This window comes from Acinonyx jubatus, chromosome A1, assembly GCF_027475565.1.
Source record: "Acinonyx jubatus isolate Ajub_Pintada_27869175 chromosome A1, VMU_Ajub_asm_v1.0, whole genome shotgun sequence".
NCBI lineage: Eukaryota > Metazoa > Chordata > Mammalia > Carnivora > Felidae > Acinonyx > Acinonyx jubatus.
The window spans coordinates 103,720,151-103,743,677 of record NC_069380.1 but is presented as its reverse complement, the minus strand read 5'-3'; the positions used below and the strand labels follow the sequence as shown (position 1 = coordinate 103,743,677).

Genomic DNA, 23,527 nt, shown 5'->3' with positions numbered 1-23,527 from the left:
TATACAAGCCCCGCCCTTTCAGGCCAGATCCTGATAAACGGAGGAAGGATACCATAAACCTTCAGGGGATTCACCATTACCAAGGGCGAGGAACCTGAGAACCAGCATAAAACAGGCTGTGGGTGTCTGAACGCATAATCATTTGTGTAGGGTTTACTAAAATAAAAATTAGGCCCCACTAATGTTTGCTGGGGCTCCACGGCATTTAGCTTTGCCACCATATGGGCCACTTAAACCACCATCAGCTTCCACTGAATTTTCTAATGCATCTAATATATTAAAAAAAAAAAAAAAAAAGGACAAGATTATGCCGGGGGCTTTGCTCTCTTTGTCTATAATCAGACTGGGAGCGAAAGGTACTCTCAAGCCCATCTCAGAGCACGGATAATTTGTTCACTGGTGGATGAGAGGCAGCAAAGCTAACTTCACTTTGTCCTAGGGGGTTGGAGGGCAAGGAATAGCCCAGGGTGGGATGCTCTCTAGTTGGGAAATGGGTTGTACTTGATGAGGGGGAAGCCCAGGGGAAAAGCAGCTCCCAGCGCGAGGGGCCCACTTCAGGGGTGGGGCATGGTATCATCTCGCCATCTCTCCCGGAGGCAGAGAACACACATCACTGAGAAAATGCTTAATGGCTCAGGAGGAAAAAAAATGAAGAAGAAAGAGTAATGAAAAAGAGGGCAAAGAAACGGGCCAAGGGCTTCAGAGGAAGAAAGAGAAATCGGCCTGTTACTGCGGAACGTGTGTCCTGTTCGCAGCCTCTGCCTGCCTGCGGTAGACAGAGCGGGGGATTTCTAACTATGAGTACCTCTAAAGTAGGTCAAGGGAGCAGAGTCAGCATCGAACAAGGCAAATCTTTGGAGCTGTTAGTGACTCCGGACACACTAATGTTAGCAGACGGTTGTTTCTAAACCTTTCACCACCTTGACAAGCATTTCTGTGACTCCGGTCACCACCCCCTTTCAATCCCCTGCCGCTTTCCACCCCAGAGGCGGGAGGATTTCCATGATAATGGAAACACAATATTGGGGGAGTTGACAGGTATACGCTGGGTGTTTGACAAACGCTGTTGACTGGCCGCCACAAAAAAAATGGGTAGATGACAATGGAGAAAACAAGAAAGGGCGGTGGGGGTGGGAACCAGGGCAGAGATGAAGGAAAAGAAGGGAGTGATTCTCGCAGAGGCACCTAACTGATTTCCACGTCTGCCCCTTTTCCAACCGTACGGCCCATGTGAGTTCAAAGACCTCAATTCTTCTAACGGTTTCATTGGGTTCACACTCGCACATGGGAAATCAGGAAAATTGCAACCACGAGCCAACACTCCGCAGGCCTCCGAGCTGGGGCGCTGGTTCAGTCGTACCTGGCAGGGAAGTTCACATTTTTCCCCGCGCCATCCAGGTGCACACGTGCACGTCCCGTCCAGGGTGTTGCAGGCCCCGCCGTTGAGGCACTGGCAGGTTAAGTTACAGCTGAAGCCCCACGTACCGCTGGGACAGCTGATGGAGCAGTCCACCCCGTGCCAGCCTGCCACGACAAGAACGCCAGAGCATGGAGCAAACACAAGCAGCGGGGAGTGTGGACGAGCCTCTGCAAGCCACGTTTCCCTGTAGACATGTTGGAGGTGCACAGCAGGGTCCCCAGCACAGAGAGCCATGGCCCTGCCATGTACAGCCTCCATCGGCAATGACCGCGGTGCCCAGAATCCACCTTTGCTGTATGATGGGTCAAGGATGCCAACACCAAGAAGCGCCATGGGGCTACTGGGAGAAGATACGGAGTGGGGGAGCCTGTGAAGTGCAGTGATGCATAACGCACAATGCTGAGTGTTTTTCCAGTTGAGAAAGCGAAATATTTACAAGGGAGGGTAAAGGAAGGTTAGCGTTCGAAAGAGCAACCTCATCTTTAAAGCAAACGCCAGTAACCAATGAACAGTGAGCATCCAGGACCCTGGCTGTTGCAGCAACAGCAGTTAGACACGGTTTGGCCCTCGCATAACATTGGAGCTTGGCTGCATTTCTTGTTGTGACTCTGGGCCCGTCAATTTAGGGGTGTGGATACATGTCTACTTGCTTACTTTTACCCAAAGCACAGAGACTCCCAGACTTCTGGAGCTGGCGGCAACCTCAGAGATATTATATGAACCCCTTCTCTTGGCTCAGAGAATTAAGAGAGCCCACCCTGGACAAGGGGCTGGCTCAGTTTAGAGGCTGAATGTTGGCACGGCTGAAGCCAGAACCCGAGTCAAGATTTCTTCCCTGTGACTTTCAGAGGTACCGGGATAAGGATCAGCTAAAAGACTCATTCACCCACTTACCTGCCTTGCAAGTACAAGACCCGTCCACAGGTGAGCAGACAGCATCATTTTTACAACCACAGGGAGAGGAACAGTTGATCCCATAGGTTCCCAGCGGGCATGGGATAGAGCAGTCAATTCCCTAGACAGTCACGGATAGGAAAATGCAATTATACTGAATGAAATATGGCCAACACAAATAAACAAAAATACCTCTTGACAATGCTAATTATAATCCCTCTCTAATTTTAACACTTGTATTTTTTAAAATTGCTAAATGCCACCAGTGTGCAAATTTTAAAGCTTCAAGGGCAATGCCAGCTTGCCTGTTTAGGATACAGTTATTAAATAGGGGCTGTTATTAAATAGAAAAAAGCCTGCTGCCTTCATTAGCTTCCCTTCCTAGCAAATACAAACCCCTTTGTCCTGGCTCAGACGAGCAGATATAGCACAATAAACTACAAATTACAGTCAATAAATAAATATGCATAAATATAAATTATACACTAAATGGCATAGCGCCCTACACTTCTTCGTATAACGTGCAATATGATTAGCGGGTGAAGCAAAGCATCAGAACACACCCTCCGCCTACAGCATGATTCAATTTATTATCTGACAATAAGCCTGAAACACAGAAGTGGGCTATCAAGGATGACCGGAGGTCATCTCCTCTCAAAACAGAAGAGACTTAACGCAAGGCTAATTCAGGGCTCCAGCAAAGAATACTGACATAGGTTAGAAAACCTGGAAAGATCCTCTCAACTCTGAGGCTTTATCACTTACTCACTCCACATTATATGCTCTAGAATAATCACCAATGTCTTCATTGGTTAATACTGTCCTCTTTCAAATGGGAGAAAATACTCAAGGCCATTTCCTTTAAAACAAAGATTCCTAACGCGTAGCTAAGAAATCCTAGAAACTAGGCAAAATTCTGCTCTATTGGCACACAGGCATATATATGTGCAAGGTCTAGACTCTCAAAGGCACTGAAAAACTTACAAAGCGCTAACCATCACATGCAAATACACAATAAATACTAACTCGATACATTCTGTGCCTTCAAATGGCACGAGGTTAAGACAAAAGCCATTAACAATAGTATATACCCTACTTGGAAAAGTCATTTCTTTGTTGTCTATCTAACGTAGTAAAAGAATAGTGTAAGGAAACAAATAATTATGTAAGGAATAATTAAAATACAGCCATATATATATATGACATATATTAAGCCATGACATATATTAAGGAAATCATTAATATCAATGCTACATTTATAGCTTTACCTGCTCTCCCATCATTACTCTAAGGGAATGACTTATGTTTCTTATCAGTACTTCTCTCTTTACTCTCTTTCTTGCTAATGATGTGACCGGTTTTAGCACCTTTGTTTGTACGTCAGAAAAGGTCACATACGGTATATGGTATCAGTATGCTCCACGTCGTACCCCTCGGCTCCTCCCTCCAGAGCCACTCACTTTGAATCCCGGGGCACAGGTGCACTTTCCAGTCACACTGTCACAGTCAGCCCCATTTTGGCAGCTGCAGATCTGTTGGCAAGCTTCCCCGAAGAATCCAGGGGAACATGTTTCATTACAGTAGAGTCCCGACCAGCCCGGCTTGCAGGCACACTCTCCAGACATGGGGTGACAGCTGAGAGATACGGATGAAAGGAGAAAGTCACTCCCGGGTAAACATGACACCCAAGGCCCACGCAAATGTCGCCTTAGCCATGAGCAATTCAGGGGTGGGTGATTCCATGCACAGTAATTTAAATTTCATTCCCAGGCTTGCTATGATTGAATTAATTGGCTGAAACCCGATTGGTACTGCAGAAATGTTGCATGAAATCGGCATCACGCTCTAACAGGAAGACGATCACAACCACATCCTTTTGTCTGGAACTCACTGTGATTTTCATAAACTGAAAGCGCTAATTCGGCGAGAGGTCAACTAGATGAGAAGGCTTCAAGAATGACTCCGTCCAATGAACAATACCAAATCAGTGAAGCAGGGTGATGGCCGAGGGACTCCAAAAGCAGTGACCTGGTCGGCCTGTTTCCTCTCTCGTTTCCCTGTACCTGGTGGTGGCGCAGCTGTCCCTACCTGAAGCAGCAGCTGCTTTGACAGGCCAGGCGGCCAGCTGTCACTCCAGAGCAAATGGACACATCAGCTGCGCCGAGAGGCAGGCGTTGGTGAGGCTGACACAATAGGGCGCTCTGTGGCATGCAAAACACATGTGCTTCTCACCACAGGAGAATCTCAACCATCAAACAGGCTCCACTCACAATTGAAACACTGTTTGTTAAAGACGGTCTTCCTCCCCCCGGTGGAGATAAACCCCCTCCCGTTAATGAGAGCCAACAACAGAACCCACTGTCTCATCCAGACATTTGGTAAGTGACTCTCATCTGAAGACAACCCATAGATTTTCCACTCTTAGAAAGAATGATCTGCTGGGAGAGGGGAAGGCTGAGATGTAACTCCAGCTCTCCCACCACCTGGGTACCTTAGTGAAAGCACACAACCTCTCCAGCCTGGCGTCCCAGTCTGTCCAGCGAGGGCCTCCACCGAACCCCTGTGGGTAGGATGCTCTGCTCTTCTGCTGCAACTAAGTGTCCACAAGCAAAGGCCTAGGCATCTGTCAGAATCATGACTCAGGGAACACGCTATGAAGAGATACCCAAGGACCACTCTACATTGAACACGGGTTCTTGGCTATAGAAGGTCTGGACTTAAAAGGCAAGGGTTAGTTGGGCATCTGGGCGGCTCAGTTGGTTAAGCGTCCGACTTCGGCTCAGGTCATGATCTCACGTTTCGTTGAGCTCGAGCCCCGTGTCGGGCTCTGTGCTGACAGCTCAGAGCCTGGAAGCCTGCTTCAGATTCTGTGCCTCCCTCTCTCTCTGACCCTCCCCTGCTCATGCTCTGTCTCTCTCAAAATAAATAAACATTAAAAAAATATTTTTTTAAAAAAAGAAAGGTTTGAGTGTCAAGTCAAGGTTTGAGTGTCAAGGTCTTACTGAGACCTCCTCAGATCTACTTATCTGCCCCTTATCCTTGAGCAAACACCGGGCACCGTCATCTCAAACTTAGCATGTCAAATACCGAGTCTGTTCTTCCCTCTCTTCATTCCCCAGGGTTTACTCTCAATCACCTCACCGGAACAACGGCACCACCAGCCAGTCAGTTGTTTAAAGCAGAAACCTCAGAGTTATTCCTGGTAACCCCTCCCTCATTCCACTTATCTACTTCATCACTAGAACCCAATACCCTGCCTCCACCATCATCTCTCCCTCCTCCCCGTCACCATGCTACCCGAAGCCACGGCCATCTAGCTTTGAAAATCGGGAGAGCCTTATGCCTTCTAACACCAGCATTCACTCATGCCTTGTCACCCAAAAAAGTAGATGCTATCCTATCATTCTTGTTAAAACTCTTCAAAAACTCCCACTACACTTAGAACAAAATCTATGCTAACATGGCTCAAGTGACTGTGTCATTTATTGTCTAAACCAGGACATTTTCAAGAGTGAAGAGGGAATTCTTCATAATTACGTTAAGAGAACAGTCCCTAATGCAAACAGTCCCTGTGGCCCTAGAAATAAGATCACCCTAAATACAGCCCACAGGTCATTGTTATCTGGCCACTGCCTACTTCCCCGACCTCTTCTTTAGTCATTATTCTCTTTTTATTACTACACTTAACTGCAATGGATTTCTTTTCACTGATAAAAGCATTGAGTGTTGGGGTGCCTGGGTGGCTCAGTCAGTTGAATGTCTGACGAGCTCAGGTCATGATCTCATGGTTCGTGGGTTCAAGCCCCGTGTCAGGCTCTGTGCTGTCAGCTCGGAGCCTGGAGCCTGCTTCGGATTCTGTGCCTAAATCTCTCTCTGCCCCTCCCTTGCTTGTTCTCTCCCTCTCTCTTTCAAAAATAAACACTAAAAAATCATTAAAAAAAAAAAAAAGCACTGAGCGTTGCCAATGTAAAGCCATCATGCCATCACGTGGGCTGTTTATTCCATATGACTAGAGTACCATTTCCCCTTTCTCTGCCTGGCCCTCTCCATTCGACCCATGTCTTCCTTCCCCTCTACACTGGGGGTTCCCTGAGGGCAAGAATCAAGCATGTTTTATTACCTGTCCCCAGCCCACAGTGGGTGCACAGCAAATACTGATTAAGTGAGTGAAAATGGCTTGGCTGAGGGGTAGTGGGATTTGACTGTGAATTCTTGCTTTCCCATATGGATCTACTTCCCCCATATCTCCGAGTCATCCAGCAGTACTGAATGATAATCTGCACACCTGCACTGAAAGGCAAGATTCACCCTAGAATTAGGTTTTAAAACATCAACTTTGTGGCTGAAAGGGAACCACCATGAATTTCAGGGAATACTCACTTACGTGACATTTATGATGACACTGTAAATCAATGCATAGGCCAGCAGCTAGCATTTACCGAGCCCTGGATAGGAGCTAACATCATGCTCCACAATCCATGTGCATTATTTCGTTTAATACCTAAAGATAATAAAACTACTCTACGTGTCGGGTATGCACCCACTTTGTAAATAAGGCAACAGGGACCTGGAAAGAGTAATTTGTTCAAAGCCCAGCACAGGTAGAGCAGAATCAAAACCGAACCCAGATTTATTTGTTTTTAAATCAAAGAAAAAGTTGGGTAGCAACCTGCTAGGTGGGCTACTTATGGAAAAAAAAATGGCTAAAATTTAGGATTTAGCACAGATCAATGGGACAGCAGGAGCAATAAAAGCTTGTATTGTGCAAAAGCAGGGACAAATTTAAATTAAAACTTCAGAAAGTTCTGACAAGTGAGAAAAGGAAAAGAAATATTTCAAGCCATGGATTGGTTGAAGTCATTGACGTTATTTCAACATACTGTTACAAGGACATCTTTTTGTAGAAACTATTACTTTACATTGAAAAGTAGAAAGTCATATTCATGGGATAGACATAAATGTTAAATGAAATAGATTATCTGGGGACAGGGAATTGAACTAAGCTACAGGCAGACACAGAAATTGATATTCAATGCCCCCTAGTGAGTAGTAGTTCAGCACACTGGTTCTCAGATTGATTGACACCGAAATTAGTATTCTGTAATTTGTAATTAGATGTAGGAAGCCAGAGCACTTTGGAGGCATTTGATGGGTTCTCAGGCAGGCAGCTTAATTGGTAATGAGATTTACGTGCTGATGTTAGTGTGGCAGACTGGAGGCTGAAGGGTAATACGCTGCTATCCGTTTTCTTTCTACAGAACAGATTGCTTTGTGTATCTGAAAATAGGATTATACATGTATAGGAATACCTATCATTTCATCACATATGTAACTAGATACAAATGCTCTGGTAAAACTTTCAGTTTCACAGCAAATTATTACAAGGGTCCAATACAATATTGGCTAAAATAGAATGAGTCCTTGAACTTCCTTTTATTCATTTCCTTAGATGTTATTAATGCTCAAATGTAATGACAATTATGTGGCATTTGCAAATAGGCACATCCTGATTGCCCACAGCTATTAAAAGTCCTTATTAATAAGACCTAATATACATATCCCGTGGGGAATCTTAATAAATTTCAAATTTTATTTTCCTGTTCAAAATCATTTCCACCATAAAAGCTAGTTTTCAGATGAAAAGTCCAGGCCACAGCGAATGTCTTAAGGCTCTATAATAGGGCTATACCTGAAAACAGAAATGTCACTTATAAATAGATTTAAATTAGTTTCAACCCTATGATAGACTGCAAAAATAACAATGGCCACACATTCTTCACCAACTCCTCCTATCAGTTGAAACTGTAGTTGGTGTAGACCTGTTTTGACTAGAGGGATGTTAGCAAATATGAGATAACCAAAGGTTTGAAAAGTGTTTGCACGTTGGGGCCTCTTCCACCTCTTTTTGCTTTTGGAAGCCAGGCATTATGAAAGAAAGCCAAGGTTAAGGTGCTAGCTGCTGAAGACATGTGGTTCAGGCACCCATCAACCAGCCAAATGGTAGACAAGTGAGGGGGGAATTCTAGAACCAATCAACCTCTACTTGATCTGCCGGCTGAATACCAGGAGAAAAGCAGAAGGACCACCAAGATGTGCCCAGCTCAAATAGTCAAGCAAAAAATCAACTGCTGGGATGCCTGGGTGGCTCTGTCGGTTAAGCGCCCGAGTCTTGATTTCAGCTCAGGACATCATCCCAGAGTTGTGGAATCCAGCCCCACATAAGGCTCTGCACTGACAGCACGGAGCCTGCTTGGGATTCTCCCTCCCTTCCTCTGCCCCTCTCCCCCACTAGCTTGCTCGCTCTCTCTCTCTCCCTCTCTCTGTCTCTCTGTCTCTGTCTCTCTCTCTCTCTCTCTCTCTCTCTCTCACACACACACACACACACACACACACACACACATTTAAATGGTAAAATGAACAAGCTAGATTTTGAATTAATACAAAGATTCTATACCTCTTGGTTCAAAGGAATCTTGTGTTTCCAGGAAACACATTTTCACTCGCCAAGTGTTTACTTAACCTTGTCACGTAAAGAGTGGCAACATTTTCCAATGAAGAAAACCAAAGTTGATTAAAGCAGCTTGCAAAGTTGCTTGAGATACATTATGAAGGCACTTCTTTGATATGTCCCACTAAAATGTATTCCAAATATTCTCTCTCTCTCCCTCGTTTGCTCCCTTATAGTACAAAGTCTGCTTTTTCGTTCCTAACAATGGTTTAAAGAAGAGACCAACCGCACGCTTCTATTTACATTTACCTTTTCTGCATTTGAGATTTGAGGTGGCCACAAGTTACTTTTCTGGAGCATAAAGGAAGTAACAGCTGTGCGGAATTCAAATAAGTAATTCTTGTAACATTTGAACTGCTATATAATGCACTACATTTTTGTCAGACCGAGCTTTTCCGGCAGTCTGCAAAGGAGACCCAGAATCTAAGTGATAAGTATGTGGTCCTTGGGGGAGGGAGAGGAAGAAATGGGGTAGAAAGATGTTTTCAGGGGTAGGCAAGGAACACTACGGTGGGTGGGATCATGGTTTCCTGTTCTTAAATTCTTCGAGAAAGTTTTGAGCTAAAAGGCCCCTGTGAGTCCTATGTCAGAGTAATCAATTCTGAAAACATATTTCACATGTGACAGCCACATGCGAAACACTTTTACGAAACTTCCACCGGTACCCTTCTTTTCTACACAGATGTGCTGTCATGTCAAAGATGCTGCAGTGAGAACCATTTTTGGGATACTTTTACGTACTACACTGGGCTTAACTCATGTCTTTCATTGCATCTTTGCTTCTAAGGGAATGTCACAGAATCCCCCTCTTAGGGAAACATTCTACAAACCTCAGCAAATTTAATTTTTGGCAATGGCCATCGATGGAGAATAGAATTTGATATCCACCCAAGAGCCTCTACCAGTTTGAGCACTTCCGGCCTGGACTGTCACCCACTAAGTAAAGAATTCTTCCACTCACTTAGCGGCTCCTCCCCAGAATGATGCAGAGGCAGGAAGGGTCTCAGCGTGGGCATCCCCCTGTCAATCTCTCCTTCCAAAGAGTGGTCACTGCAGTTCAAACTGTAATAGGACACATCCTTCCAGGGGCAGCTAACCCTCACCTATGAGTGTTATCCAGGTGGCAGGGACACCGCTTGTCACACTTGATGCCATACAGCCCTTCTGGACACAGACGTGCCTCGCAACGCTCGCCAGCAAAGCCTGCTTCACAGAGGCACGAACCGCTCACGTGATAACATTTCCCTCCATTGACACATTGGCAGGTCTCCGCACAGCCAACTCCGTAGGTGCCAACGGGACACTCGTCCTGGCACCTGTCAAGCAGGAGGCGAGAGCAGAAGACAGATTAGTCAGTGCCGTGTAAAAATACACAGTCCATTCTGATAGGCTTTGTGATGTATAAACTGAACCTGCTTTTCGCATTTGATACATTGTTTTCGCGACACTCCCGTTACAGGTATAAAAGCAGTCAGCTGAATCACTCTGGCTACAGATAGTATTAACAGCAGTATGAGTCTGTTCAAAGGAATAACAAAAACGAAACCAAAATAAAATTATGAACTTGCCACAGGAAGAACATTTTTTACCTCGTGCTTGCTAAAGATATATAGATATAGACACAGATACAGATATATCACTTGAGGAGATACCGAAAACGGGAGAAGAGTAATTGCCCAAATTAGGAAATTAAAATATTGAAATAGATGCTTTCCCCATTTTAACGATAAAACTTTGTGGCATATTTCAAACAATGTTAATTCTCTTGGCTTTCACGGTGGCATCAGTATTTAATCTCAGCCATGTGTCTGTTCTTTTCAAAGCTGAATGACAATAATTGCCCCTCATTTAGAAAGTTATGCATTTAATAAACACAGTCCTCTTTAGATCCGGGGAAGTCACAGCTATACCTATCAGGTTTCCTTGATTCCACCTGGGGAAATCTTGCCAGGAGATTTAGAGACGCACGGAGTTTCCTAGCACAAATTTTTTGCAAAGTGGGGTATCGTCCTCCGTAAGAAGGGTTGACCAACAGCAAGGAAAAAATATCCGGCCCCCAAAATTGACTTTATCTTGTAAATAATAACATTAAAGTCTGGTCCTACAGGAAGGACAGGGTCTGGATAAGTTGGATCAGGTGGGAAGCTAAGTGGCCGCAAGGAAGTATGATGGAGAAGAGAAAATTCTCATCACGCCATAGAATGCATGACCAGTTGTCCAGCCAGCCAAGTTTCTTTGTGACCTGGCAAGGTGACTTCACGGAGCCTCCCGAAACAGAAGGAGCACGTCCTGCCAAGGGAGAGTGAGATGGGGTCTCGTCTAGCCAAGTGCCGGCCATAAGTAGGGTACACGTTGTGGATATCAGCAGACACTTCCCATGTGGCTCTCATGTCATGCCAGAACCACGGTCAAAAAGGTAGGTCAGCACTGCATTTTTTTAGACCAGTATAATGCCAACAGCAAGTTCAAAATAATGAATTCAAGGATACCTAAAGGCACTGGCAAAGGGGCTGAAAAGCAAACATTTTCCACAAGGTTTGCTTATGTTTTATGGGGCGTGATTAGTAACAATACCAAGACTGGCTGGGATTCTATTTAAGAGTAGAAGATAAATCTCCAGATCCCTTTGACACTTTTCTGGTCAGGCCTGGCTCTAGCATGTATTTCATGAGACAGAGAAAAGGAAAGGAGCCTCTGGTAAACTTGGTTTCACCTGACTCTTAAGACCATCTTTAGGTATGTCTGTCAAGAGGCAAAATCTTCAGATCAACTGCTCAACAGATCATTAGCAAAGTTCTGTAGTAACTATCATTTAGCATAAAATCAGATGTGTGTCTTAAGGTTACCCAGGAGTATACCTATTTTTAGACCAGAGTATTTTTAAAGGGTACTCTATTTTTAACTTGTAAGAAGCTTTAAGAAGCCAAGTCACTTAGTTTATTCCTTAAAGATGTAAACTTTAGAGAAAGAAATGCTGAAGTACAGTAATTTGGCCTCGTCATGGCTCGGCTGAAGGATGGTAAGACAACTATGCAACCTGTTCATCCAGATCTTCCTGCAATTCAGTCCCAAAAAGATAAAGATAAACAAGGTGAAATAACATTGCTTCCTCTCTCTTATATGGATTTGAAAACTAACCAAAATGTGAAGCTTTGGGATCCATGATTTTAACTTAGTAAAAAGCTTAGCTCTAAAAGTGGGTGAACTGAGTATAGATCGGAAGCCTGGAAAAAACGTCTGTCCGCTGACAAATGACAGGGAAACAGTGTGTATATTTCATCCTATCTTGGCAGAGACTTCCTTTTCTTTGGGAAAACAAAATCCATAATAACTGGTCCTGGACCATATCTACCCTTCTAAGCTATAATAAAACATAGTACTAGTTTGTATTATAAATGGCAAAAAGCCATTTGAATTTTACTTACTGAAGTAGCCATTATGTAAAGCTCACTTCATAGTCTCCTTTCTTTTTCATCAATGTTGCACTTGTAAGAGAATCCTGTGAATAGCAGTTACGTCTATTTCCATCTACTAAACCAAGGTGGTAGGGTACCTTCCTAGAAGTAGACATTTTCCATCTTTGGAAATAAAAGCAATCACGGGGTAGCTTATACCTTTTGGGTTAGCAGAGTTAAAAGTCTGTGTCAACCAGACTTATCTCCCTTTTTGGCCCCTTTATCTAAAAGAAGCATCATTCTCAATGAATTTCATGCCCTTAATGTTGTTTTTGTGGTCCCAGGCAGAACAATGGGGGAAAAAATCTATCTTAGGAATTAGTAAAAGAGGTAATAGATGTTCTTAGGAGAGACAGCAGAGAGGCTGATAAAGATATAGCAATAAATAGTGGCCACAGCAGAAATATAGAAATTTGGAGTTTATACATTCTTTCATTTTTTTAAATATTTTTTAACGTTTATTTATTTTTGACACAGAGAGAGACAGAGGATAAATGGGGAGGGTCAGAAAGAGAGACAGACACAGAATCCAGGGCAGGCTCCATCCAGGCTCTGAGCTGTCAGCACAGAGCCCGACACGGGGCTCGAACGCACAGACCGTGAGATCATGACCTGAGCCGAAGTCGGTTGCTCAACCGACTGAGCCACCCAAGTGCCCCTTTAATTTTTTTTTAATGTTTATTTATTTTTTGACAGAGACAGAGAGACAGAGCAGAGACAGAGGGAGATACAGAACCCAAAGCAGACTCTAGGCTCTGAGCTGTAAACACAGAGCCCGACATGGGGCTCGAACTCACAAACCATGAGATCATGACCTGAGCCGAAGTCGGACGCTTAACCGACTGAGCCATCTAGGCGCCCCTCATTTTTGTTTTTGAATGATGCTCTGGGATTGGAAAAAAATGGATAAGCTTTAAGTAGAGATAATAAAACACAATCCCAATTCCCAAACCAATGAAGGTCACAGGCTTATTTTAATACCATTTTGATTATTATATTGCATCTTGTTACAAATGGATGGAAAAGGAAGTGAGTTAGCATATAAGGGGTGGCAGCTCCTTTCTGCCTGGTCCTTTTGAGCACGTTACCTCCCTAGAGGGCTTGGAATAATTGGGCCAAACCATGATTTCGTGGGAAAGAATCGCATTCCTCATTAAATCTGGGATCGATGGATCAGCTGCCTGCCTTTCAAGCATCTGGAACTACTGCTCTGGGGGAAATATAAAAAGTGCTGGAAAACAGCCAAATTTTCCACAATCCTAGATACCAGAAAGTTCCCCCATTGGAGACCAAAGCCGCATCCCCCTCCCCCCCCAGCCCAATTGCTGTCTGTAATTTCTGACTTTACCTCCTCTGACCCACATTCCTTCTTCACTTGCAGGTTAATAGGGAACACAGGCATGGCCAGACAATCCTGGCTTCACCTTAACAGAGAGCCGAAGTGAGGCACAGATCTCTCCATGCAGCTCTTAATGAAGCACCAGTTACAGGAAAGGACCCCAAAGGTCTGAGCGATTCCATGGTGACCCACTAGCATGAAGAACACTCTTTTAACCCCTTCAAAAGAATTTGCATGAGAATCTGGAAACCACCAGATGGTAGGATATCTTTCTAGAAGCAGACATGTTCTATCTGGAAAATAAAAGCAATCATGACGTAGCTTATACCTTTCAGGTTAGCGGAGTTAAAAGTCTTTGTCAAACAGACTTAGCTCCATTTGGGGGATATAAGGGATATATAGATAGATAGATATAGATGATATAGATGATATAGATGATATAGATATAGATGATATAGATATAGATATAGATATAGATATAGATATAGACATAGATAGATATAGATATCTTCCCTCTTGCCTGGTTGTGCCACATTACAGTTCCTCACCACAATGTCCTCCTAAACTGTCCACAATCCCCAGGGACTATTATTTGGGCATCCCATGAGCCTCTCTGCCTGCCTACAAGGTGTCTGTTTTGTTTTTTCTGCTTCTACTCTGGCTGGGAGTGCGTCCCCACATCCTGGAAACGCTCTGCTGACAGCTACCAGTGGTGATACCTGCTCCCCCAGGCAGCAGCCCTCTGGTCTAACCTTGGTGATCAAGTTACGCTGACTTCTTAAAACAGGGAAATGCCAAGACCCCAGGCCCTCAAAGCTGCTGTCACCACAAACTGCCCCATAGCTGCTCATTTTCCCCAATCGTGGTGACAAAAGTGCATGCTGTGTGTGTGTGTGTGTGTGTGTGTGTGTGTGTGTCTAGAACCCAGATGGGCATGGTATAATTAAAAACAGAAATCAGGGGCGCCTGCGTGGCTCAGTCGGTTAAACGGCCGACTTCGGCTCAGGTCATGATCTCGAGGTCCGTGAGTTCGAGTAGCAAGTCGGGCTCTGTGCTGACAGCTCAGAGCCTGGAGCCTGTTTCAGAGTCTGTGTCTCCCTCTCTCTGACCCTCCCCCGTTCATGCTCTGTCTCTCTCTGTCTCAAAAATAAATAAACGTTAAAAAAAATTTTTTTTAAAAAAACAAAAAACAGAAATCATGTTGTCAAGTCACCAGAAAAACAATAGTTAGTGGAACAACAACTCAAGAAGATGTTCCCTCTTCAACTTCCTTGTTTTCCTTTGGCTCGTTGCCTTCCTTGCCTTAATCTAAAATTCACCTGGAAATTAGCTGTTATCCCCCCCTCCCCTGCATTCTAAATAAGATGAGTCTAAGTCTGCATTATACATTCGCCTTACAAGTTTGCCTTATATGTTTGTTGTCTTTGTGTTGCCTCAGATTTGAGACTTAAACCAGTAGAGGACAAGAAAAACGATTATACAGCTGATCCTCAAATAACATGGGTTTAGAACACACAAGTCACTTATATGCTGATTTTTTTTTATAAATACAGTCTGCTACCGTAAATATATTCTCTCTTACTTATGATTTTCTTAACATTTTCTTTTCTCTAGCTCACTTTATTCTAAGAGTATAGTAATACATATAACATACAAAATATGTGCCAACGGAATGTTTATATTATCAGGAAGGCTCCCTAAACAGTAGGCTATTAGGTTAGGTTTTGAGGGAGTCAAAAGTTACGTGCAATTTTTCGACTGAATAGGGGGTCAGTGCCCCAAACCCCTGAGTTTTTCAAGAGTCTATATTTAATTTTTTAGTGCCCTAAAATATTAGACAAAGCTATTATCCTCATCTATCCAAAATATAACAATAAGCCAGGATGTAGGTCACATAAACTTTTTGAGAAGCTCAGTTACATGTTACAAAAACCATGCTCTGAAAGGTGTCAATAATTTGCAACATCAAAAAATAAAGGTAAAATACATAATTACATTAACAAAAGATGAAAAGCCTTTAATGAAGCCTTTCATTAACTTTAAAGAAGTTAAATAGATAATACTAATAAAAGTTCCTAATAAAAACAGGGATTAAAAAAAAAAACACCCAAGCATGAAAAATTTTAGTAAAAACCAGTAATGAGCATGAAACTACACTGAAGCCATTTTCAATGAAATTAGGAAGAAGACAGGAATTCCCAGTTTTACCTGTTTGTCAACACTGATTTAAATGTTTCAATTAATGCAATTATTTCAAGAAAATGAAACAACCCTTATAAATATTGAAAAGTAGAGACAAATATCTTTTTTTTTTTTTTTGGTAGGTGATAAATAACTTAGTGTTTGCTAAGTAACATTTGAAATAATTAAAAATTTTGGTAGAGAGACTAAATAAAAACACTCAAAATCAAGCCTGTCTTTATCCTGAAATAGCCAATTAGAAACTGAAATGGGATTTTCCCAAAAATACAAAATACTTAGAAATAAATTTAATACGAAAGTGCAAATTCTAAGTTGGGAGGGGGAAGTGAGGGACCACACTATATAGCATCATATTTTTTTCTTTTTTTTTCCTTCTTCAAAGTTTGTTTATTTTTATTTTTTTACTTTAAATTATACTTATTATTATATATTCATAAAAATAAAATTATAATAAAAACATATTGATTATATAAAGTTAGAGAAATTACATAGCAAAAAAAAAAAATTTCAAGTATTCCCACAATCTAGAAATAACTATCATTTACATTTTACTGGATTTCCATTAGTGCTATAGTATCTTATTAAAAGTCAAAAACAGATCAGCCTTTTGGAAAAAAAAATAATGAGGGAAGAAAGTTGAAGAAATTCTTAGGTCACAGATATCATCAAAAATAATGATAGCTAATTTTTATTTGGTCCCCAGACATCACTCAAATTGACAATCACTAGTATTTATACAGTTCAGAGAAATCACTCAACTATAATAACAGCTAATATTTGTAAGCTTCCACGCTGTTCTAACCACTTTAATGTACTTATTGAATCCTGAGAGCAACCCCAAAGGAAAGTAAAATTATTTTAGCAATAAGGATGTATCTAAGGACACAGGTTCCAAAAAATCTTTGTTGTGAGCCATTATAATCAATCTCCTACCTCTCAAGTCTTTTTTCTCTAATTGTATGCACACATCCAAAAAGCTTGGTTATCTGGTCTTTTAGGATGTAAGAGAGGAAAGAGAAAATTAGAAGGACTAAGGTGTGCAAAGCCGTCTAAGGTAACCCTTCACTGATACAAAAAATGACAGTGGATGGAGGGGCCAGGTGAACACAGCCATTCATTTGCTCTTATAATCTTCAAAGTCCCATTGGATCTCACTTGGTCGCTACTCCACAGGGAAATGACTGGTATTCTTAATGGAATACTGAATCATAAGAAGGTAACTTTATGCCCAGCATACTTTTTAAAGCTAACCAAATACACATCCAATTTTGGAATAAATCTATCAAAAACTATTTAAAATGTAAAAAGTGGCTGTCCAGCCATTCAACTGTTGAGCACGAAACATTTATCACGGGTTCTGAATAGCTGGGATTTTATTTCTTTATTTTAATGCTGTCTGTTTTCAATTCACCATCACTGTCGATGGTTCCATTTCTACACAATGAGTTGGGAAAAAAATCTGTCGAACACATTGATACCTTATAGACGCCTCTGGAATATTATAGAACAGTCACAGACACGTAGTAGCAAAGGTATTCCCTGGGCTCTGCAGGCTTTCCTTTCACACCATTATGAACAGTCAGAGAAAGATAAGACTATCCCTTACCGTTCCCCTGTGTATCCTGGGCTGCAATGACACTGGCCTGTGGCAACGTCACACGTCCCTCCATTATGGCACTGACATTCTTGTGAACAGTTCTTTCCAAAGCGACCCTGAGGGCAAGGCTGACCACACACTGTGCCCTGCATTGAAAGAGATTTGGAAAATTACATGGGCCTCCAGCCAGGGAAGGGCTAAAGGAGGAGGGAAAGAAGAGAGGAAACAAAAGGAGGAGGAGATAAGGGAACAGGGCTGCAAGATAATTAGATGAAGGGGATTTTAGAACACTCTGTTCATCATCTAAAAAATGTTAGGAACTTTAAGTGGACTTATTTACTTGGTAAGCCTAGATCTCAAGATACATTCAAAGATGCAGAACAGGGGCACCTGGGTGGCTCAGTCAGTTAAGCATCCAACTCTTGATTTCAGCTCAAGTCATGAGCTCATGGTTCGTGGGTTCGAGCCTCGCATGGGGCTCCGTACTGACAGCAGGGAGCTTGCTTGGGGTTCTCTCTCTACCTCTTTCTGCTCCTCCCCTGCTCACGCACTCTCTCTCTCAAAATAAATAAATATACTTTTAAGAAAAGATGGCAGAATAATCTTAATAAATATCCATATTAAAAAACTGAAGTTTAAGATAAAGTTACACAAAATTATTATGGTAACCTAAGGAATTTATAAATCCTCCTAAGTGTTCTTCCTTGTGTCATACATGTACAATAAGTCAACAATACTTACTGAACATCCATTACATGAATGGCAACATCTGGTGCAAATACAATATCCAAATGCTTTACCATATGTTCTAAGGAAAACACACATTATCATTGGCTTTATTTCTTACAAGGTATAATGTAGCATAAGACAGAAATTTTGTGTACCTGGATTAACAGTAACATTGCCTAAGAAGTAGTTCTACAAGAATGAACCTAGACATTTTATTATGAGAGAAAAACACTTTTATTTTCAGCAGGTTGAACAAACATTGGTGGGCCAAGATCAATAGGAAAGCTTATTTCCTGGGAAGAAAAATCAAGAGAGGAACTTGGACATGTTTCCTCACCCTAGAGGCTGTCCATCTTGTCAGGCACTGTCACTATATTTAACCAATCCTCTGCTTTATATGAATAAGTACCAATAAGTCAGTGAAATACCTTCCCGTTTTCTGCTTCACTTGGCCATATAACTTGGGCTTGTAGCTTATCATCTGTTTATTGGAGTTATTGTTAGAGCAAACAACATTTCCCAAATAACAGGGATTTTTAAACTGTTTTTTTTAAACTGTTGCAAGCTGTTGCTTTGTCCTCCTTCTCTCTAAAAAAAGGCAGACTGTGGGCACTCTGAAATTGGAGGCTAGCAAACACCAGATGGTTTTGTAAATGTTTATTCTGGATAGCATAAGAAAATACATTTCCTCTAACTCCTGGCTACCCACAAAGGCAGTTGGTGGGCTAATTAAGTCTCCTCTGGTGGTTTCTAGCTATCTACAAACAGGGAAAGTTCTTCCACAGACTCTTGGAACTGAAAAAGCCTTTGAGAGATGATTCAAATCAATGCCTCACTGAGAATCATCTATGCATCAGGCATAGAGTTAAGCTCTGAGAATCAAAGTGATAAGGTCACAACCTTTAATTAGTTCACAATGTGATGAGGGGGACAGATGAAAAAATAGCTCTAATCCCTCCATTCTAGCACACCATAACAACACGACTGAAAAAACAATGTGCCAAGGGTCAATCTGCGGTAAGCAGAAATTCTGGTGAAAATTCTCATTCTCCCAGGGACTGACCCTACCCACATTTTGTAATGGTCCCCCATCAGCTTTAGAGATGTTGTTGAAATACTGTTTGTGAGTAAAGATTAATGTGAGCAAATAGCTTTAAGTAAGGCATTCTTAGGAGTTGAAATGCATGTGTGTGTACATGTAAAAGGTATATATTTCATCTTTGAAAAGCACCTAGAGTAATAGCACAAATAAACTATTGTAGAGAGAAGTATACCTTAGAAGCTCAGCTCTCAATTCACAGATTGAGAAATGACCCGAAGCATTCAGTAAGAAACTTCTACCAAGGTAGCAGCCTCAGAGTACAGACACACTGGAGAATGGGAAGATCCATCTACCCAGTAATTGGGATTCATGGTCCAAGCCTGTGGCTGTCAGTATCCCACACCATAGCCATCCCAACCAAGAAGAAAGCTTCAACCTCAAGATGAGGCAACTATACAGACAACATCTATACAATAGTCCTAGAGTAGAATGCCTATAACTCTTCATCCAAAGAACACGGAGCTTTCCGGATACTCTGCTGCCCCAACAAAATCCTTCCCTTGCCAAGAACCAAGCAATGTCCAACAACGGCAAAAGACTGCTTTTAAGAAATGAAGAAGAGAAGGAGTCAAAGGTAATTCAGTATTTCTACCTTGGGCAGTAAGAAAGAAATGCTGGTTTTAACCAAGATTTTTTAAAAGCAGAAAAGGAGTAGCCTTAAAAAAGACTTGGGTTCATGACAAGTTTTGTTTCATTAGTAATGACTTTGATGTGGCTCGAGCCAGTTCAGTACTTCTCAATAGCTCCCTTGTTCACCCCATCATCAGCCACTCAGTAAAAGGCCCCTCACTCTGACTCCACTGATTTAAGGGGTTTCTTTGGGCTCTGCCTCTAGAACCAGACCTTGTCTTGTCTGCTTACCTTTGTAACGCTCACCTTGGGTCTAATATTTCTTTTCCCCTTGTCTACATGGTCCTCACATCTTGAACTCTCCCTTACTTCCCATGATTCTCACTGGGATGTGAACTCCAGTTCTCCTTTGCTTCAGGACTACAACAAGGGCATTCGCAGACCAATTCTACTCCATGTCTGGCTCCTAAGGCTCCAGCTTGGGTGGAGCCCAAGTAGATGGTGGCTTCATGTCTACAGGTCATCTGGGTTGGGGTGTTTAATAGGACAGTGACAAATATATGTCTGGACTCAGAAGGAAGGTCAAGATTTGGGAAAAATCAGTAGATGACTGTTAAAGCCATGGATCTGGGTGAGATTTTCAGAGATTTATAGTGGGAAAAGAGAAGAAGGATAAGACTGAAACCTAGGAAATACTGTAATAAAGAGGTGTGAAGAAGAAGGAGGTTAGGAAAAGAGATCTTCGGTAAGAGAAGTAGGAGAGGGGGTTATCAAATAAATGGAGAAAAAGATTATGAAAGGGAGGCGAATGAGCAACAGGGTTGGAAGCTTTGGTGAAGTCAAGCAGAATGAGCACAGAAAGGTCAGCACTGGATCTGATAATCAAGAAGTCTCTTATGACCCTACAAACATAGTTTCACTACAGCTGCTGGTGATAGAAGGGGATAGTGAAGTGAACCGTTCTCTTAATTTTTGTTTGTTATTGAAGGAAACAGACCTTGGTCGTTCACTCTTGTGCCTGCAAGCAGATGTACGCACAAACCAATGCCGGTAATGGCCATATCACACCCAGGTTTCAGAGAAAGCTAGTTAGCAAATCAGCTTTGATATTGTGTTGCAATGTCACGAAACACTAAGCCCGTGAGACACGACATGAAGGAAGTGTGACATGGTCAAAGTTTGGGAAGTGGGGTGAGTGACAGCTTCCCCTTGGATTTGCATACAAAAGGCTTTGAGAAACTCTGCCATACCTGGTAATAAACCTGGTTCACCTCAATTGTGCCTCCACAAATACATGACCAGATCAGTTGTTCACATAACACTCACCCTGTTGAGAATAATGGTCTCAAAGAACAATAGTGATCCATGGAACTTAATTATAAAAACAATTGCAGACATATTTCATTTACTGTGTTTTGCTTTATTGTGTTTCACATATGCATTATGTGTTTTTTTTCTTTTCTTTTCTCTTCTTTTCTCTTCTTTTCTCTTCTTTTCTTTTCTTTTCTTTTCTTCTCTTTTCTTTTCTTTTCTTTTCTTTTCTTTTCTTTTCTTTTTTAACATTTATCCACTTTTTGAGACACAGAGACAGAGTGTGAGCAGGGCAGGAGCAGAGAGAGAGGGAGACACAGAATCCGAAACAGGCTCCAGGCTCTGAGCTGCATAGAGCCCGATGTGGGGCTCGAACTCACGAACCGTGAGATCATGACCTGAGCCGAAGTCAGACGCTTAACTGACTGAGCCACCCAGGCACCCCGCGTGTTTTGTTTTTTAAACAAAACGAAGGTTTGTGACAATCGTGCATTCAGCATGTTCAGTGATACCATTTTTCTTTTTTTTTTTTTTTTTTTAAGTAGGCTCTATGCCCAACGTGGGGCTTGAACTCACAACCCTGAGATCAAGAGTCGCACGCTCTACTAAGCCAGCTAGGGGCTCAATTTTTCCCCCACGTTGGCGCCATTTTTTTCTTTTTTTTTTTTTTAATGCTTATTTATATTTGAGAGAGAGCATGTGAGAGAGAGGGGAGAAGGGCAGAGAGAAGCAGGGACAGAGGATCTGAAGCAGGCTCTGTGCTGATAGCAGAGAGCCTGATGCAGGGCTGGAACTCACAAACCATGAGATCATGACCTGAGCCGAAGTAACTGACTGAGCCACCCAGGCACCCCGGCACCATTTTTCTAACAACATTTATTCCTTTCACATATCTCAGTCATATGTTAGTAATTCTGACATTATTTCAAATTGTTTTCATTACTTTTATGTTTGTTATGGTGATCTGTGATCAGCGATCTCTGATGTTACTAATGTAATTGCTTTGTTACGTACATTGGTTTTTTAGACATAATGCCATTGCACTCTTAATAGACTACAGTGTAGTATAAAATAACTTTCATATGCTGTAGGAAACCAAAAAAATTCATTTGACTCACTTTATTGTGGTATTCACTTTATTGCTGTGGTCTAGAACCAAACCCAAAGTATCTCCGAGGTAGGTTTATATTTAGATTCTTCCGGTGTTTAAATATTCTTCTGGTGTTTAACGGCATTGTCTGTCATACACGAGATGAAATATTTCCCTCTTTTTTTATCCTGAGGGAAAGTGCAGGACAGGTGGCCACTATGTTTTCCAATGAGGACCCTAAGGGCACTTCAAGATTTAATCACCTTCTGCCTGAAAATGGACGGAAGGCTTCCAGCTTTAAAAATGCTCAGGTCTTTCCAGTTTTGCCACCTTTAACCATCAGTACAACTTTCCTTTGTGTTAGAGTCTCCTATGTGCCCTTTGGGGTGGGGGAGGGGAGGAAGGGAGCTTACCAGCCAGCCAGAAGGGCAAGAGCATTCTCCGGTGACGTGATGACATATTCCTCCATTTTGGCAGGGGCATCTCTGCTCACACTGTGGGCCGTGCTTGCCGGGGGGACAAAGATCCTCACAGCTGAGGAATTGAGGTGTGACAGAAGATACCATTACTGACCCAACCACACGACCCTCGGGTTCAGACACAACAGCACCCAGGACCCTAAAACAGATAGCTTTCTCCGTTCGGAATTCTTCATTTCGTTAACATCAAGGTATTAACCACATTGGCTGGAAAGGTCGTTGAGGGGTCACCTAGACCTTTCCTTTACTTGGGGCTATTTTGTAATGAAACTGTTTTATCTGCTTTTGTTTGTGTGGCTGTTCAAACCTCAAAGGAGACTGAAACACTGGCACAGCCCCTGCTTTGTGTACATATTCCTCATAATTAATCTCCAACAATCTCTTCTTGAAACTGATCGTTTTCCATGACTTTAACCCCCACCCTTTTTCTATGAATGAACTTTCCTCGCTAAGGCTTTGTCTTGTCTGCTCTCCTGTAACATTGGTCCAAGTTTTCCAAAGCCCATTGTGGCCTTGATAAAAACCCGTAAGAGCAATATTAACAATTAAGTCGTTTGAGATGATCATTCTCCCAAAAACCAGGGCTTTCTAGGCTAATACAGTTTTTCCTTTAGCTCTACTTTATAGCTGTTAATACTGTTGGCAGGAAGTATTTACCTAATCAGCCGCATTTTTTCAAGTTTTAGCTCTGTGATTTACAAGTGCAATTTTCCCAGTAAGAGAATGATATTTTTCTATATCCTACTTTTTTTTTTTTTGGCAAATTTTGCCTCTTATTCTGTTTGCTTATACAAGCCACTGAAGAATGTCCTTCATACCAAATAAAGAAAG

General features: G+C 42.2%; 1 protein-coding gene across 7 annotated transcripts in view; it reads right to left on the bottom strand.

The window, feature by feature from the left end:
- MEGF10 (multiple EGF like domains 10) overlaps nt 1-23,527 on the bottom strand; it is a 365,291-nt gene that overhangs the window by 43,751 nt on the left and 298,013 nt on the right. For all 7 annotated transcript variants that reach the window (XM_053220384.1, XM_053220383.1, XM_053220387.1 and 4 more), the window contains 6 exons: nt 22,631-22,751; nt 17,425-17,561; nt 9,926-10,138; nt 3,775-3,949; nt 2,315-2,435; nt 1,361-1,524 (listed from right to left, as the gene is read on the bottom strand). In XM_053220384.1, coding sequence (XP_053076359.1) covers nt 1,361-1,524; nt 2,315-2,435; nt 3,775-3,949; nt 9,926-10,138; nt 17,425-17,561; nt 22,631-22,751 — 931 coding nt within the window. The remainder of the gene's footprint in view (nt 1-1,360; nt 1,525-2,314; nt 2,436-3,774; nt 3,950-9,925; nt 10,139-17,424; nt 17,562-22,630; nt 22,752-23,527) is intronic.